Raw genomic sequence first — 16,968 nt, forward strand, 5'->3', positions numbered from 1 at the left:
AGGGCAGGATATGTAGACACAAAAGTGAAACCAAAAAAACCTCAGAGAACTCACCACCAGGTCATCCTTCATCCAAGGTCCCTAGCCAGTCTACCTTCTTTTCTCTGCCTTTCAGAATCTTCTGCTAGTTGCTTTATGTATTTTGCCCAGGATTTTAGGTTGTAGTTAATGGGAGGTACAGGGTGAAATGAACTTATTTCATCTTGTCTGAAAAGAGAAGTCTTATTTATTGTAATTCAAGATCCAATACGGTCATGTGCCTCATAACAACGTTTTGGTCAACTACGGACTGCAACGACGGTAGTCTCATAAGATTAGTACCATATAGCCTATGTGTGTAATAGGCTATACCATCTAGATTTGTGTATATACACTCTATGCTGTTCACACAGTAATGAAATCGCCTAATGATGCATTTCTCAGAACATATCCCATTGTTAAGCAATGTGTGATTGCATTGTAAAGCTTTCACATCTACATTTAGGGGAAGACTAAGGAATATATTTAGTATATATGACCTATTGATGTGTTTTTTTAAGTAAATAATTATTATTGCATGTGATGATTATCATTATTGTCTTATACCAAGAATAGATCTTACTAGGCTAGTGCTTTCTCACTTCTATCTCCCCTCCAGTTCTCCTTCCCCTAGAATGTAGGAAATCGTAAGTATTTTAGTAACAGCTAAAAGTAATGTGAGTATATTACAAGAGCAAGGAATTTTTTTTTTTTTTTTACTTTTTACATCCAATTTGCCTAAAAGTTACAGTTCCTGAAAGGAATGATTTAAAGTCTGAAACAGTGATTTAGGTCTGTGGTCTAAGGGCCAAATCCAATTTGAGGCCTGTTTTGGTCAAGTTTTATTGAAACACAGCAGCTGCTGTTCATTTACGTATGTCTACAGCTGTTTTCATGCTAAAATGACAGCATTGAGTACCTGTAACAGAGAGTGTCTGGCCCACAAAGCCTAAAGTATTTAATATATGGTCCTTTATAGGAAAAGTTTCTTGACCCCTGACTTAGACGGTATTGGAGGCCTAAATTATTATAATCACCATCCTCATACAATTATGATTTGGACACTTATCTTTGAAATACAGCATGGCAAGTGGGAAGAACATACATAGGCTTTAGAGTCAGGCAGACCTGGTTTTGAATTTTTCCTCACTTATTACATACCTGACTTTCATGCCTCGTTTTTCTCATATGTAAATACAGTATAGAGGAACTCTTCTGCTTAGGAATTTGAAGTTAAGAGTTTTCATAATTTGGAACATAGCTATGTATCAGAGAAAAATTGCATCTACTGAGACCTCCAGCAAGTGGTAGTTTCTTGTTTGGTGTCATTTTGGACTAATGGTAAAATGGACTTAAGGGACCTAAGTTGGTTATAAATAGAGACACTTATTAATCTCTTTCTTGATGTGGTTGTGAGAATATGAAATAAGATAAAAAGCCCCTATCAAGTGCTCCATATGTGGTAGCTGTTAGATGGCAGGGAGTCATCTTGGGTGGTAAAAATCCCAGTATAAAAACGTGAGTGCCAGCCTTAGCTTAATAATTGATACAATTTTATGCTTTTTAATTAGATCTTAAGCGTTTTGAGAATAGGTACTATCATACATAAGTGGGTGCAAGATTCAAATTTTATGCAAAGGTACCTGTCTCCCAAAACATTATATAGTTCATGTGATTAAAAAAAAACTATTGAATGGTTTATTTCTAGGAAACATGAAAGATTACTCTCAGTATGTTTTCTCATCAAAAATAGTTTAGCAGTGTCACCTAATTCAGGTGGATTAGACCCAGAAATTAATTTTGGGCTGTCAAGTCATTTTTTCATTCTCCTAGACAAAATATATTTTTACTGGATTTGAAAACTTTTTAGTTAATAGGCGAACCTGGTTAGTTAGTTAACTCCTTTCAGTAAAGCATGGTGATAATGTCAAGGCCCAAATTCTATTCTCTATGGCTATATTTTTATGAACTGTGACTGAACTATATACCAGTAAATCTCTTAGGTACAAGAACTGCAGGATGAGTAATGGGATTGGTTAGTTCAAATCCATCACCATTCCAGGAGAGCTATCAAATAACTCAAGTATCTATAGTATGAACTTCAGATACAGTGGAGGGTATTTATAGATTATGGGAAGTCCCTTTAGATTTCAGTGGGTACTTTCAATTACTAGTAACTTGTTTTGTCATTAATACACTTCCTTTTCTCAGCCTCTCCTTTACCCTCAATTTTCATTATTTTAGAATTATATTTAAGAAATACAGTATTCAATATACCAGTTTTTAGATTTACATTTGTTTCCCAAACTTGATAAGCATTTGCTGAGACATTTATTATTAAAACAAATGTTTCCTAGATCCCTCTCCCTAAAGATTCTGATTCAGTGGTTTAGGATAAAGCTTGGGAATTTGTTTTTTTTAAACGAATATCCAAAGTTTAGTTTATTTTGTTTTTTATCATTAGGGAAGTTTGGGAAACATTGGAATAGGAGATTAAGGATTCCATCTTTAAAAATGCCATAGTGTGTTGACAAAAGTATTATTTTTAACTCTCCCCAAAGTACTTGAAAATCTGTTTTAGGGCCAGCCATGGTGGCCTAGTGGTTAAGTTTACGCGCTCTGCTTCAGTGGCCTTGGGTTCATGGGTTCAGATCCTGGGTGCAGACCTACACACTGCTCATCAAGCCATGATGTGGTGGTGTCCCACATACAAAATAGAGGAAGATTGGCACAGATGTTAGCTCAGGGCAGATCTTTCTTACCAAAAGACCTAAAATGAAATAAGAAGATTGGCAACGGGTGTTAGCTCAGGGTGAATCTTCCTCAGCAAAAAAAAAAAAAAAAAAAAGGAAAGAAAAAACAAAACAATGTAATTTTTAGTAAGCAGAAACTTTAAAGTTTTCCTAGTATACTTTTTTATGAGGATAGACTTGTTCTCTAATACCTAACGTCTATATTTTTTATGCTTTATGCATCTCACTTGATCCTTTCATAGAAGGTACCGTTTTAAATTCAGTACATACATATCTTGCTAAATAGAAATTTGATTTTCAGAAACTTGGTATAATGACATTTCTTAAATACAAATTGATAAGCCGTGCCTGTGTTCCGTCTGCTGTGTATATCGTCCGTTATTCACTGTTATATGATTTTAGTAAATGTGCTTTCATTTTGGCTCACTGGCATTACTTTGCAAATCAGTATCTCTGAAGTTTTTCTTAGTCTCTCCCCTTTGTAGCTCAAAATAATTATTTTCTCTGTTTGAAGGGATCGTGAGTATTGGGGAGTTACAGCTTTTCTGGTGTACTAGCAAATAATACCATGTTTATTTAATGGTAGAATCTTAAATACCAATAGAGTTCAAACTCTCTAGTCTGGAATTTGCAGATCATCAGTCTTCTACCCAGCTCCTATTGTTCCTGAACGTCTGACGTTTTGCTTCAGCCAAGACTCAGCGTTCACTTTTCTGTGGCAAACTAAGCTCATTCCCTGTTCTAGGCCTAGCTTATCTTTTCCTTATATCCACATGGAATGATTTGCCACCTCTCTTTTACTTTCTTGAACTTCTGTACACAATCTTTTTCAGCCATTCTCACCGATGTCAGTTTTCTCAAAAGTGCTATAGTGTATGTCACTCATTTGAGGATTTAATAATATACTACCTTGCCAGTTACTTAGTTGTCATATGTGAGTGTTTTGGCTGTGTAATTAAACTGTAACCTTATATAGGGTACAGCTCACATTCTCTGTATAGAAATTCTTAGCACAATCCTGGGCATTTATCAGACACTTTTCGTGGTTTGATACAATTTTATTAACTTCTTTTTTAACCTCTTAAGCTAATCAGGTAAGATGTTGTCATTTTGTCTTTAATCTTTAAGGCCTTGTACCAGATAAGATCAGTTAGTTGTGAAATTAATGAGAGTCACAAAATAAAAATTATATTTTAAATTTCCAATTGCTTAGGGAGGACTGACTCCCTCACAAAGGTTTTGCTCATCTCTTCAGCCTTTGTGGATACTTTTGGTCAGTCCTTTTACCAGTGAACTTTTTCTACTTTTAAGAACCCTTAAGAATCCTTCTCACCTTTTCAGTTCCTAGAATATAGACATCATTGAAGATTGCTCTTTGTTACTGTTTCTCAAAGGCGGTTCCTAGATCTGCCAGTGTCACAGTCACCTAGAGTGCTTAATAAAGAGCAGATTCTTTGTTGTTTTTTTATTGAGTTTATGATAGTTTACAATCTTGTGAAATTTCAGTTGTACGTTATTGTTTGTCATTCGTGTTGTAGGTGTACCCCTTCATCTTTTGTGCCTACCCCTCACTTTCCCTTTACCCTGGTAGCCACTAATCTGTTCTCTTTGTCCACATGTTTGAATTCCTCATATGAATGGAATCATATAGAGATTGTCCTTCTCTGTCTGGCTTATTTCACTTAACATAATTCCCTCAAGGTACATCCATGTTGTTGTGAATGGGATGATTTTATTCTTTTTTATGGCTGAGTAATATTCCATTGTATATATATACTATATCTTCTTTATCCAATCATCAGTTGATGGGCACTTAGGTTGCTTCCACGTCTTGGCTATTGTAAATAATGCTGCAATGAACATAGGGGTCATGGGACTTTTGGAATTGCCGACTTCAAATTCTTTGGATAGATACCCAGAAGTGGGATGGCTGGGTCATACGGTATTTCTATTTTTAATTTTTTGAGAAATCTCCATACTGTTTTCTGTAGTGGCTGCACCAGTTTGCACTCCCACCAGCAGGGTATGAGGGATCCTTTTTCTCCACAACCTCTCCAACACTTGTTACTTTTTATTTTGGTTATTTTTGCCATTCTAATGGGTGTGAGGTGATATCTTAGTGTAGTTTTGATTTGCATTTCCATGATGATCAGTGATGTTGAGCATCTTTTCATGTGCCTATTGACCATCCATATGTCTTCTTTGGAGAAATGTCTATTCACGTCTCCTGCCCATTTTTTGATGGGGTTGTTTGATTTTTTGTTGTTGAGTTGTGTCAGTTCTTTATGTATTATGGCGATTAACCCGTTGTTGGATATATGACTTGCAAATATTTTTTCCCAATTAGTGGGTTGTTTTTTTCTTTCAATCCTGTTTTCCCTTGCCTTGAAGGAACTTAAAGAGCAGATTCTTAATGCTCCTTTTCCTGAACTATTTGCTCTTCTCCCTACATATTTCATTTTGCTCATTTTGTTCTTTTGTCAGACTGACTGTTGTCATTCTGTCACCTCCACCTTTGAAGTCCTTCCTGTTACTTAAAGCTATCTGGCAATTAGTTGCAGATAGAACAGTTTTAGTGTTGTGGAAAGGAACATAGGCCATGGATACATACTACCTACTTTGCAATCTCAGTCCTGGTACTTTTCCAAATCACAAAGCTAGTTACTTAAAAATATTTCTGTGCTTTAGTGTCCCTATGTATATAATAGGGATAACAGTTTCATAGGGCTGTTGTATGTATTAAATGAATTAATATTTGTAATAGTGCTTCTATATAGGAAGTACTCAAACAGTTGCTATTGTGATTTCTCCCACTTTTCAGCTCTTCTAAGGTTTTGTGCTACAGTAACTTGTATACTTATCTAACCTTTTGCTGTTTGATTGTAAATTCCTTGAAGGTAGGGCCTGGCTGATTAATTTTTATAGTTTTTCAGTGGATTATACATAATAGAAGGTGTTTGATAAATATTTACTGTATCAAATCATAGGAAAGTGGCAAAATGTTCTGTAAGATTGTTTTTCAGAGCACATTTACTTAATATAAATTATAATCTAAAATGATTTAATACTCTCTTTGTATTATATTTCAGGAATTGTAATGAATCATTGATTGACCAGCACCTTTTTACCAGTTGGAATGAGTTATCAGAAATGGGCATAGTGCTTTTAGATCCAACATGTAGCAGATGGCTGTTACTCCATGGTGATTACGTCTTCAAGCCAACACCTTTTTTGATTGCGTAGGATCTTTGTCTCTTCATCTTTGAATTCCAGTTACTGTTGTTGGCAAATAAAATAAAAGGAGTTCATGTAGTTTTTGCCCAAGCTTGAGTCACCATGAGTAGTAGTTTAGGAAAAGAAAAAGACTCTAAAGAGAAAGATCCCAAAGTACCATCAGCCAAGGAAAGAGAAAAGGAAGCAAAAGCCTCTGGAGGTTTTGGGAAAGAGAGCAAAGAAAAAGAACCTAAGACCAAAGGGAAAGATGCCAAAGATGGAAAGAAGGACTCCAGTGCTGCCCAACCAGGAGTGGCTTTTTCAGTTGACAATACGATCAAACGGCCAAATCCAGCACCTGGGACTAGAAAAAAATCTAGCAATGCAGAGGTGATTAAAGAGCTCAACAAATGCCGGGAAGAGAATTCAATGCGTTTGGACTTATCCAAGAGGTCTATACACATATTGCCATCATCAATCAAAGAATTGACTCAATTAACAGAACTTTATTTATATAGCAACAAATTGCAGTCCCTCCCAGCAGAAGTGGGCTGTCTAGTAAATCTCATGACACTGGCTCTAAGTGAAAATTCACTTACCAGTTTGCCTGACTCTCTTGATAACTTGAAGAAGCTGCGGATGCTTGATTTACGGCATAATAAACTGAGAGAAATTCCTTCAGTGGTGTATAGGCTAGATTCTCTCACCACTCTTTACCTTCGCTTTAATCGTATAACTACTGTGGAAAAGGACATCAAAAACCTGTCAAAACTCAGCATGCTTAGCATTCGAGAGAACAAAATTAAACAACTACCTGCTGAAATTGGTAAGCGGCCTTGAATTACTGTCATTATTTGTAGTATTTGTTATGCTAATTGTTGAGTGCTTTTCCGTATTAGAAAATATCTGATATTTGTCTAAAAACAGCTGTTTTCTAAATTCTGTCTTCTTTATGGTTTACTTTAATTATTCAGCTTTAGAATATTAATAGTACATGGCTTGAGATTGGTAAATTGGACCTTTTCACGCTAACCTAATCTGCTTGTGTTTTCATTGGAGAAAAAGTGAATTTGAAGCAGAAAAAAGATGTTTGCCTAATTTTTAAGCTGTTGTCATCTATGTAAAAAGTATTTAAGTATATAATTAGATGTATTAAGGCTACATTTTCCCATTCTCTGACTTTCCCTTCTTTGCCTGAAAAATGTTTGTTTAAAAATTCACATCACTTTTCTGCCTAATTTACTACAACAGATTGGCGTGTCAGAGCCTTGTGAAAAAGCAGTGTCGTAAGAAAATTGAAAAAACTTTTTTCATTTTGAAATTTCTTACATGTTCATTAAAACAATCCAGGAATACAGAAAAGTAGAGGGAACGTCACCCATAGTAAATTCAACACTGTTAGCATTTTGGTAGATTTCATTAGTCTTTGTATATAAAGCTAAAGTGTCCTGAAACAAAAGAAATGTTTTAAAAAGAATGATAATAGGACATAAAATAGGAAATATACATGTGTAAACAAGTTAATAAAAAGAAAGTACTTGTTTTGATATTTTTAATTATGGAAAAAACTTTGGAAAACATGTAGAATATAGTAAACCATTGATGTCAGTTTTGAGAAATGATAAAAGTATTGTCTCCATGGCCCTTTTTATAAGATTTATAAAAATTGATTATGCAACTTTTTAAGGAAAATTTTCTTTTTGTATGAAAGGCTGATTTATTCTGAATAAAACGGGTGAATTAAATATATTATTGCTTTGAGTGTTGGTCTTATAGTGGGTGATAAAGGAAACTTTCTGTTTTTAGGCTCTGCAGCTTTGGGGGTGTTTTAAAATTTTATTTAGCTTTGAAAAAGATGCGGTTTAAATTGTAGATCCAATGTTCTACATTTAACTCTAACTAGACACTTAAAATCTTAATTTAATTTTGGTTTAATTAAATATATTTGGAAAACCCATGGTAGATTTTCTCAAGCAATGTACAGTACTTAAAGTATTCCTCACTTGTGAGATATTAAAATGTTCCCAGGTATTTGAATAGAAGTGCTCCTTTCCATGTTTTCAGATAGGAATGTGATTGTTAAATGACCTTTGATTTCATACTAGATTCAGCAGGAATTTGACATGTATGTTATGACTCTTTGTGGAATAGAATGATAGGCTGTTGGAGAAAGAAATGCCGAATTCTTATAAAATATAAAATATTATTTCTTGTCTTTGTTCGTATTATTGTTTTGTGTATATATTGCACTCGATCCTAAAACTTTGGCTTTTATCCATGTGATTGGCTCTCTTTAGGGATTTTTTTCCCTATAGTGATGTTATCAAATTACCTGAGAATTAAGAACATACATTTCTTTTTTTTAATATACCTCAGTAAAGCTATTTCATTTATTTATTTTTTTCCAAGAAATTTTATTGAGATCATAATGGTTTATAATATTGTGTAATTTAGAGTGTACCTTATTATCACTTTCTGAATACACTTCATCATGCTCACCCCCAGTAGTCTTAATTTTTATCTATCCCACACATATGTGCCCTGTTATCCCTTTTATCTATTCCTCCAACCCCTTTCCCCTCTGGTAACCAGTAATCTGTTCTCTTTATCCATATATTTGTTATCTTCCACATATGAGTGAAATCATGCAGTATTTGTGTTTCTCTGTCTGGTCTATTTCACTTAACATCATACCCTAACGGTCTATCCACGTTGTTTCAGATGGGACAATTTTGTCTTTTTTTATGGCTGGGTAGTATTCCATTATATATATATACACCACATCTTCTTCATTCATCTGTAGAAGGGCACTTGGGTTGCTTCCACATCTTGGCTATTGTAATTAATACTGCGGTGAACATAGGGGTGCATAAATCTCTTTGGATCATTGATTTCAAGTTCTTTGGATAAATACCCAGTAGTGGGATAGCTGAATCATATGGTATTTCTATTCTTAATTTTTTGAGAAATCGCCATACTGTTTTCCATAGTGGCTGCGCCAGTTTGCATTCTCACCAGCAGTGTATGAGTGTTCCCTTTTCTCCACATCCTCTCCAACATTTGTTGTTTTTTGTCTTGGAAGATCATACGTTTCTTGTGCAAGAAATTATTTCATAGGATTTTAAATGTACTTCAGTTTGTTCTTGAGCATATAGATACGGCATTTTTACTAAAAAGTGAATGTATTTTTTAAAATTGGCAAATTTTAATTAAATGATTGATATTTATGGCTGCCTAATCTTTTGACGTTTATTCCTAAGTGTGTAATTTAGAAAGTAACCTTTGAATTTTGTTTTACTGAGCACTCTCCCACCATTAGTGAAATTATTAAAGTTTGTGGGCTCTTGTAATTTCTGTATTTCTGTAAAAATAGTAACTTCATAAGTTTATTCATTTTATTTCAAGCAAGGCATCAGATAGAAAGTAAAGTGTTTTAAAAATAAACCAATGTTTTTTATAAGGAATTAAGATTTATAAGGTTTAACTTAGATGCATGGGTTTGAGGCAAACATTGCAGAAGTCTGCATTATCTGTTTCCTTATAGGGAACAAGAAAATAAAGGTCCAGTAACAATAACATAATCATAATAATAAGAGTAGCTGTTGTTTGAACACAGTATGTCATATACCATATACTGTTCTATACAGGTGTATTTTACATATATTATCTCATTCAATTCTTAGAGTAACCCCATGAAATAGATACTTCTTCCCCCACTGTATTGAAGAAGGAACTGAAAATGTAGAGAAATTAGATAATTTACTGAAGATCATGTAGCTAGGAAGTTGGCAGAGTCAGATTGTCAACCTAGGTCTCACTCTACTGCACCCCAAAGTCTAGAAAAGTTGGTCCCACTCCCATAGATTATGATTTAGTGGTTTGGCAGGTCCAGGGGATCTATACTTTTAAAGAATAAGATGGATTATTCTATGTGTGGCTGCAGTTAAAGCCATTACATTAGATTTTTTTTTGAGGGGGGAGAATATTAGCAGCTTAATTGAGATATAATTCACGTGTTTAAAGTATATAATTCACTGGTTTTTAGCATGTTCACAGAGTTGTGCAACCATCACAAACAATTTTAGAACATTTTTGTCACCCCAAATAGAAACTCTGTACCCTTTAGCAGTCATCCCACCCCATTTTCTCCCAACCCCTTAGCCCTAGGCAAACACTAATCTACTTTCTGTTTCTGTAGATTTGCCTATTCTGGACATTTCATATAAATGGAATCATATAGTACATGGTCTTTGGCAACTGGCTTCTTTTACTTAGCATAATTTTTCAAGATTCATCGGGGTTGTAGCGTGTGTCAGTACTTCATTCCTTTTTATTGCTGAATAATGTTCCATTATATGAATATACCACATTTTATTTATCCATTCATCAGTTGTTTAACATTTGGGTTCCTTCCGCTTTCTGCTATTAAGAATAAAATTACCATAAACATTTGTGTGCAAGTTTTTGTGTGGACATTTGTTTCCATTTCTCTTGGGTATATATCTAGAAGTGAAATTACTGAGTTATATGCTAAACTCTGTGTTTAATCTTTTGAGGAACTATTACACTGTTTTCCTCAGTGGCCGCACCATTTTACATTCCTCCCAGCAATGTATGAAGGTTCTGATTTCTCTACGTCCTTGTTATTATCTGTCTTTTTTTATTAAAGCCATTTCATAAGCATGAAATGATATCTCATTGTGGTTTTCATTTGTAGTTCCCTGAGGATTACAGATTTTTTCTATTTTTTTTATCTTTCTTCTTCTTCTTTTTTTTGAGGGGTGAGGAAGATTGGCCTTGAGCTAACATCTGTTGCCAATCTTCCTCTTTTTGCTTGAGGAAGATTGTCACTGAGCTAACATCTGTGCCGGTCTTTCTCTGTTTTATATGGAATGTTGCCACAGTGTGGCTTGACCAGCGGTGCTAGGTCTGCCCCTGGGATCTGAATCCACAAACCCCAGGCCACTGAAGCAGAGTGCACAAACTTAACCACTGCACCACCCAACTGGCCCTTGTTTTTAATTCTTGAAAGCTATCTTTTATTATAAAGGAAAGACAGAAATAGTTATTTTCTATGATGCAGATCTTGCTTTACTGCATTTTTAATTACAAAAAAATAAAATCCTGAGCTCCTTTGAGAATGTTTACAAAATAAGACCCATGCACAAAGATCAAGTAAAATGGAAATTTGACATTTTTTAAAGTGTTATTCACCTTTAATGTAATTTGACTTACTGCTGAAACCCATAACAAGAGAATTTATAGTTCAAAATATATGCTAATAATCATTTTGTTAAACTTCCATTTATGCATATTTTATCCATATTATTATAGATATATATTAGATCTACATTATGTATATTAAATGTTTATTATCTTCTCTGTTGTTTTTATGAGTGTACCACTTTCAGTCATCTAGTTTGTGTTCAGCAGTGTATTATGGGAATGTGAGACATTAGAAGTTTTTGAAATATAGCCTACTATTTAGTTTAAATAGTATATTTGGAATTTAGCCATTACACAAGATTGTGCTGTGCTGCTGCCTTTATAGGGAAATTATATTAAAATAACATCTATCTGTTTAAGCATGAATGACATCTTTATTAATACCATTCCAGTGATACATATTCCACATGGCTGAACAGTGGCAGAAAACGGTAAAAGGATATTGAACAGACAGTAAATGTAAACATATGAAGAGCCAGAGATAATATATCACAGAGTAGTCAAGAAAACTCTTCATTTGGTAATATTCACTTTTCTCCTTTTGTATGACAAGGTGTGGACAAATAAAGTAAATGTCCTATCTTTTTGTCTTAAGTAGATATTTGGAAACCTTGATCGTTGCTTCCTTTTAGAAATCAGTGTTCCATTCTGCTTGCCCATGTCTCCTTTTACCATTTGTAATCTTGAGAGGGACTCTTCGTTGTACACTAAGATAGTCAAGAAATCGTGTTTTCAGAGGGAAAACAGGAAATAATTGCCTCCCCTCCCCATCCTATGAGTTTCATGTTAGAGATGTGCTTTTGTAAAATTCTTTTTGCCTGGGTAGGTTAGAGTGAGGGCTGTCAGGTAGTCAGTTTGAATAATTAATCAACTTAGTTCAGGAAACTGGACAATGAAGTTTCAAAGGATTTTCTTCTAGGAAGGAAATGGTTGCTCTTGGAAATAAATTCCATCTTTGTCTCTTACTAATATTCCCACAGTTAATTTTCCTTCATTGAATTACAGGTTAGTTTATGATTTCTTCTCTTTTCTTAAAGTTTCCCCCTTATTTACTATTATTTATAAGAACAGCTAAGTTATTAGAGGGAATATTTTTAAAAAATCTATTCTTCCTACATTGTTCAATAAAATGCCACATCGTTTATGTAGTATACAATTTCATGTAAATTTGTCAGAATAACCCCTTTTGCCTAGGAGAATGATCTGGTATGTTAAAGTGTATGCTTTCCAAGAACACAGACCGTTTTTGCCCATTTAAAAAACAAGTCTCACAGCATTCAGATATATGAGAAATTAGAATCAGCAATTTTTTTTTACCTATTTGACTCAGTAACGTTTATTGAAAACAAAATCGATTTCCTACTATACTGCAGTATTGCAGTATTATATTTTATGTCAAGTGATATATATAATCCATATATGAGAAATGTATGTGTACAATCAATATCCATAGATAAAAACACAAAGAACAGAATCAGCAATATTTTTTAAAGTTGACGGACCTTAGAGATTTTAACTCCCCAGTATGTAATTTTCTGTAAATTTTTATAGACAATAAATGGCAGGTTTTCAGTAAATGTGGCTTGAAGTAAATGTAATGAAGCCCAGTATGTTACCCACTTTTCAATATTAACTCAAATTGTAACCCCTTGTCCCTAAAATTCTTGAAATTCTTTCAGACTGCTAGAGTGATATAATTGCTTTCATGGTCCAGGTAGCATTATTTAATGATCTCATTTGAGTGTTTCGTACAAGTGCTAATGAGTAACTTAGTTTGACAGGAAAAAGAAATCAGGGAAAGGAATTCATAGTTGTTAATAAATAACTCTTTTGACTGGGAATCAGCAGGAAACCTGAGGGACCTAGAAATGAAGTTAACTTAGTTGATTGTTATCAAATTGTCAGATTTTTCACTAAACAACAAAAACCTGAAAAAGTTGTTGTTGCTGAAGGAGGCAGGAAGAGAACGGAGGAAATAGCACTTGAGCCATTTTAGGATTTGATAGGTTCAGAGGCTCCAGTTGACTTTTCACACTGCTGCGGTGTGGGGAAGAGGGCAGTCCTTGTACTCTAATGATAAGCGTGCTACCCATTCAGAGGAGTATAGTCATTGTTGTCCATGTTGCTTAGTTGCAGGAGCACTTGCTTAGAAGAGCTACTGAAGTCGTCTTTGCAATGAAAGGGAAAATTAAGCCTATAAGACAAATTTAAATAATGTAATAGTATAAATTCTGACCTAAGTCTCGTAATCTATTCAAGCTCATGTGGTAGGTATTTCCAGCCCTTGTTAATTATGTAGTTTTACAAATGTATTTTGGTGAGATTTGATGTGATTTTTGATAGAGCTAAACTTTTGAACGTTTGAAAAATATCCCTGTAAGTTCAGGAACAAGAGTTATTTTTAAAATATAAACCTCCTTAATGTGAGTCAAATGATAGTATAGGGAAGGGCACAACTTATGAAACAAACCTAATTTATTTGCCAATATTTGATTGCCTACTAGATACATTTTAATAGGGCCTTTTTATATCTTGCAAGATTTAATTTACTAAAGTTTTGTTAAGGATTTTTGCATATATATTCATCATGGATATTGATCTGTAAATCTCTCTTTTTTTCCTGGTAATGGTTTGTAATGGTTTGTTATCAGGATAATGCTGACTTCATATTACAGAATGAGTTGGGAAGTGTTCTTCTTTTATGTTCTGGAAGTGTTTGTGTAGAATTAGTATTATTTCCTCAAATATTTAGAAGCATTTATCACTTATGCAATCTGTGACTGGGGTTTTCTTTGTAGGAAAGTTTTAAATTACTAATGTAATTTAGTTAATAGAGAGTTATGTGGGTTTTCTATTCTCAATTGAATTTTGTAGTTTGACTCTGTCAAAGCATTTGCCTATTTTATATAATTTGTTGAATTTTTTGGCATAAAGTTTATAATAGTCCTTTTCTATTCTTTGAATGTCTGTAATGTATGTTATCATGTCCCTCTTTCATTCCTGATATTAGTAATTTGGATCTCCTCTCTTTGCTTGATCAGTCTGGCTAGAGGCCATCAATTTTATTGATCTTTTCAAGAAAACTACTTTTTGGTTTTGGTTTGGTTTCTTTTCTATTGTCTTTCTGTTTTCTTTCTTTTTCTGTTTTCTGCTCTTTATTACTTAGTTCCTTATTACTTTAGGTTTAATATGCTCTTCTTTGTCAATTTTAAGTTGTTAGATTGATTTCAGACCTTTCTTCTTTACATTATATAAGGATTTATAGCTATAAATATCCCTCCAAATATGTTTTAGCAGTAGCACACAAGTTTTGATATATTGTATTTTCATTATTATTCAGTTCAAAATATTTTCTAAATATCCCTATATCCTTTGTAATTTCTTCTCTAACCCATGCATTATTTAGAAATGTTGAGTTTCCAAGTATTGGAGAGATGTTTTCAGATATTTTTTGTTACTGATTTATAAAATATGATTTATCTTGGTAAATATGCAGTTGAAAACAATGTATAGTCTGCTGTTGTTTTTTGGGAGGAAGGTCAAGTTGGTTGATAATGTTATTTATTTCTTCTATACCCCTGTCGATTTCCTGTCTGTTTTTCTCTTCAGTTAGCGAGAAATGAGCATTGAAATATCTATAAAAGATTTGTCTTTCTCTCATTAGTGCTATTATTTTTTGCTTCTTATATTTTCAAACTTTCTTGTTAGTTGTATATATGCTTAGATTTTTTTTTTTTTTTCTGGTGAAGTGATGTATCATTATGAAATGTCTGTCTTCATCTCTGGTAATATTTCTTTTTCTTATTTCTGTTTTATCTGATGTTAATACAGCCACATCCAGCTTCCTTGTTGATTGGTGCTTGCATTGTATATCTTTTTCCGTTCTTTTACTTTTACCTTTTTGTGTCTTTGTATTTAAAGTGGTTTCTTGTAGACAGCATATAGTTAGGTCTTGTATTTTTATCTTGTCTGACAGTTTTTGCCTTCACTAAAGGGTTTAGACATTTACATTTAATATAGTTACAAATATGATTGGGTTAAAAATCTCCTATCTGGCTATTTATTTTCTCTTTGTGCTATTTGTTACTTATTCCTTTTTTTCCTTCATTTCATGCCTTCTTTTGGATTGAGGTTTATTTATTTTTTTTGCTTGAGAAAGATTGTTGCTGAGCTAACATCTATGCCAGTCTTCTTCTATTTTGTATGTGGGATGCCACCACAGCATGGCTTGATGTTTAGATCCTCACCAGGGATCTGAACCTGTGAACCCCAGGCTGCCAAAGCGGAGCATGTGAACTTAAGCACTGTACCACTGGGCTGGCCCCTGGATTGAGTACTTTTTATAAATTCCATTTGTCTCAGCTGTTGGCATATTAATTATACATCTTTGTTACATTTTTAAGTGTCTGCTCTAGTATTTACAGTACATATCATTACTTAACACAGTCAACATTGAAATAATATTATACCACTTCACATTTATCCTAAGAACCATACAATAGAACACTTCTACTTCTCCCATTTCTTTGTGCAATTATTGTCATACATTTTACTTCTTCATATGTTATAAATCCCATAATAATACATTGCTATTGTTTTTGCTTTAAACTTTATCTTTTTTAAGCTTTTCATTTTGAACAAATTTTAGACTTACAAAAAAGTTGCAAAACCAGTACAGAGGGTTCCCATATACTCTTTACCTAGCTTCCCCGAAAATTAACATCCTACTTAACCATTGTACAATAGTCAAAACCAAGAAATTAACGTTGGTACAATACTATTAACTAAAGTACAAATTTTATTCACATTTTGCCACTTTTACCACTAATGTCCTTTTTTTGTTACAGAATCCCTCCAAAACCAAGAAATTAACATTCTGTTGTATTTTGTTACATAAAATTTAATGTCCTCTTACAGAACCGTCTGATCAAAACCAAGAAATTAACATTGGTACAATGCTATTTACTAAACTACAAATTTTATTTGGATTTCAGCAGTTTTTCCACTTTTTTCTGTTACAGCATCCCACAATACATTTAATTACATTTAATAGTCATGTGTCGTTAGTCTCCTCCAATTTGTGACAGTCGGAAAGGCTAGAAGTTTTTTCTTTCATGATGTTGACAGTTTTGAAGAGTACTGCTTAGATATTATGTAATATTTCACTCATTTTTTGTTTGTATTATGTTTTCTCATTACTAGTTTGAGGTTATGCATTTTTGGCCACAATACCACAGAGGTGATTGTGGTGCCTTTCCCAATGAGTCATATCAACAGGTACATGATGTTGGTATGTCTAATTACTGGTGATTTTGATCTTGACCACTTGGTTATGGTGGTTTCTGCTTTCTGCTCCACTTTAAGGTTAATAATTTTTTCTTTTAATTAATAATTATCTTGAATTGCTCATTTTAGACTATGCCAGTGTCTTGTTTTTGCTTGATCTTGTGCTCACTAATTTTAGTATTCCTTGGTGGATCTTCCCTGAAACAATTATTACTGTACTCTAGTGGTCATTTTTTAAGTTTCCGTCATTCCTTTTGCATTTATTATTTGAAATTCTTCTATAAGAAAGAGCTGTCCCTTCTCCCTCATGTATTTATTTATTCAGTTACTTTTTACATCAGTCTAGATTTGTTTATTTTAGTCTGTGAGTTCCAGTCCAGTATTTGTCGTTTTGTTGCTCAAATTGTTCCAGCTTTGGTTATTGTGAACTCTTTAGGTTGGTTCCTATGCCTTTTGACATGCCATCATCCTT

General features: G+C 33.6%; 1 protein-coding gene across 4 annotated transcripts in view; it reads left to right on the forward strand.

The window, feature by feature from the left end:
* The window catches only part of SHOC2 (SHOC2 leucine rich repeat scaffold protein), a 97,349-nt gene that overhangs the window by 40,594 nt on the left and 39,787 nt on the right, over window positions 1-16,968 (forward strand). For all 4 annotated transcript variants that reach the window (XM_046653620.1, XM_046653621.1, XM_046653623.1 and 1 more), the window contains one exon: window positions 5,861-6,810. In XM_046653620.1, the coding sequence (XP_046509576.1) occupies window positions 6,108-6,810 (703 nt within the window). In that variant the 5' untranslated portion in view covers window positions 5,861-6,107. The remainder of the gene's footprint in view (window positions 1-5,860; window positions 6,811-16,968) is intronic.

Source organism: Equus quagga, chromosome 2 (assembly GCF_021613505.1).
Source record: "Equus quagga isolate Etosha38 chromosome 2, UCLA_HA_Equagga_1.0, whole genome shotgun sequence".
NCBI classification, from domain to species: domain Eukaryota; kingdom Metazoa; phylum Chordata; class Mammalia; order Perissodactyla; family Equidae; genus Equus; species Equus quagga.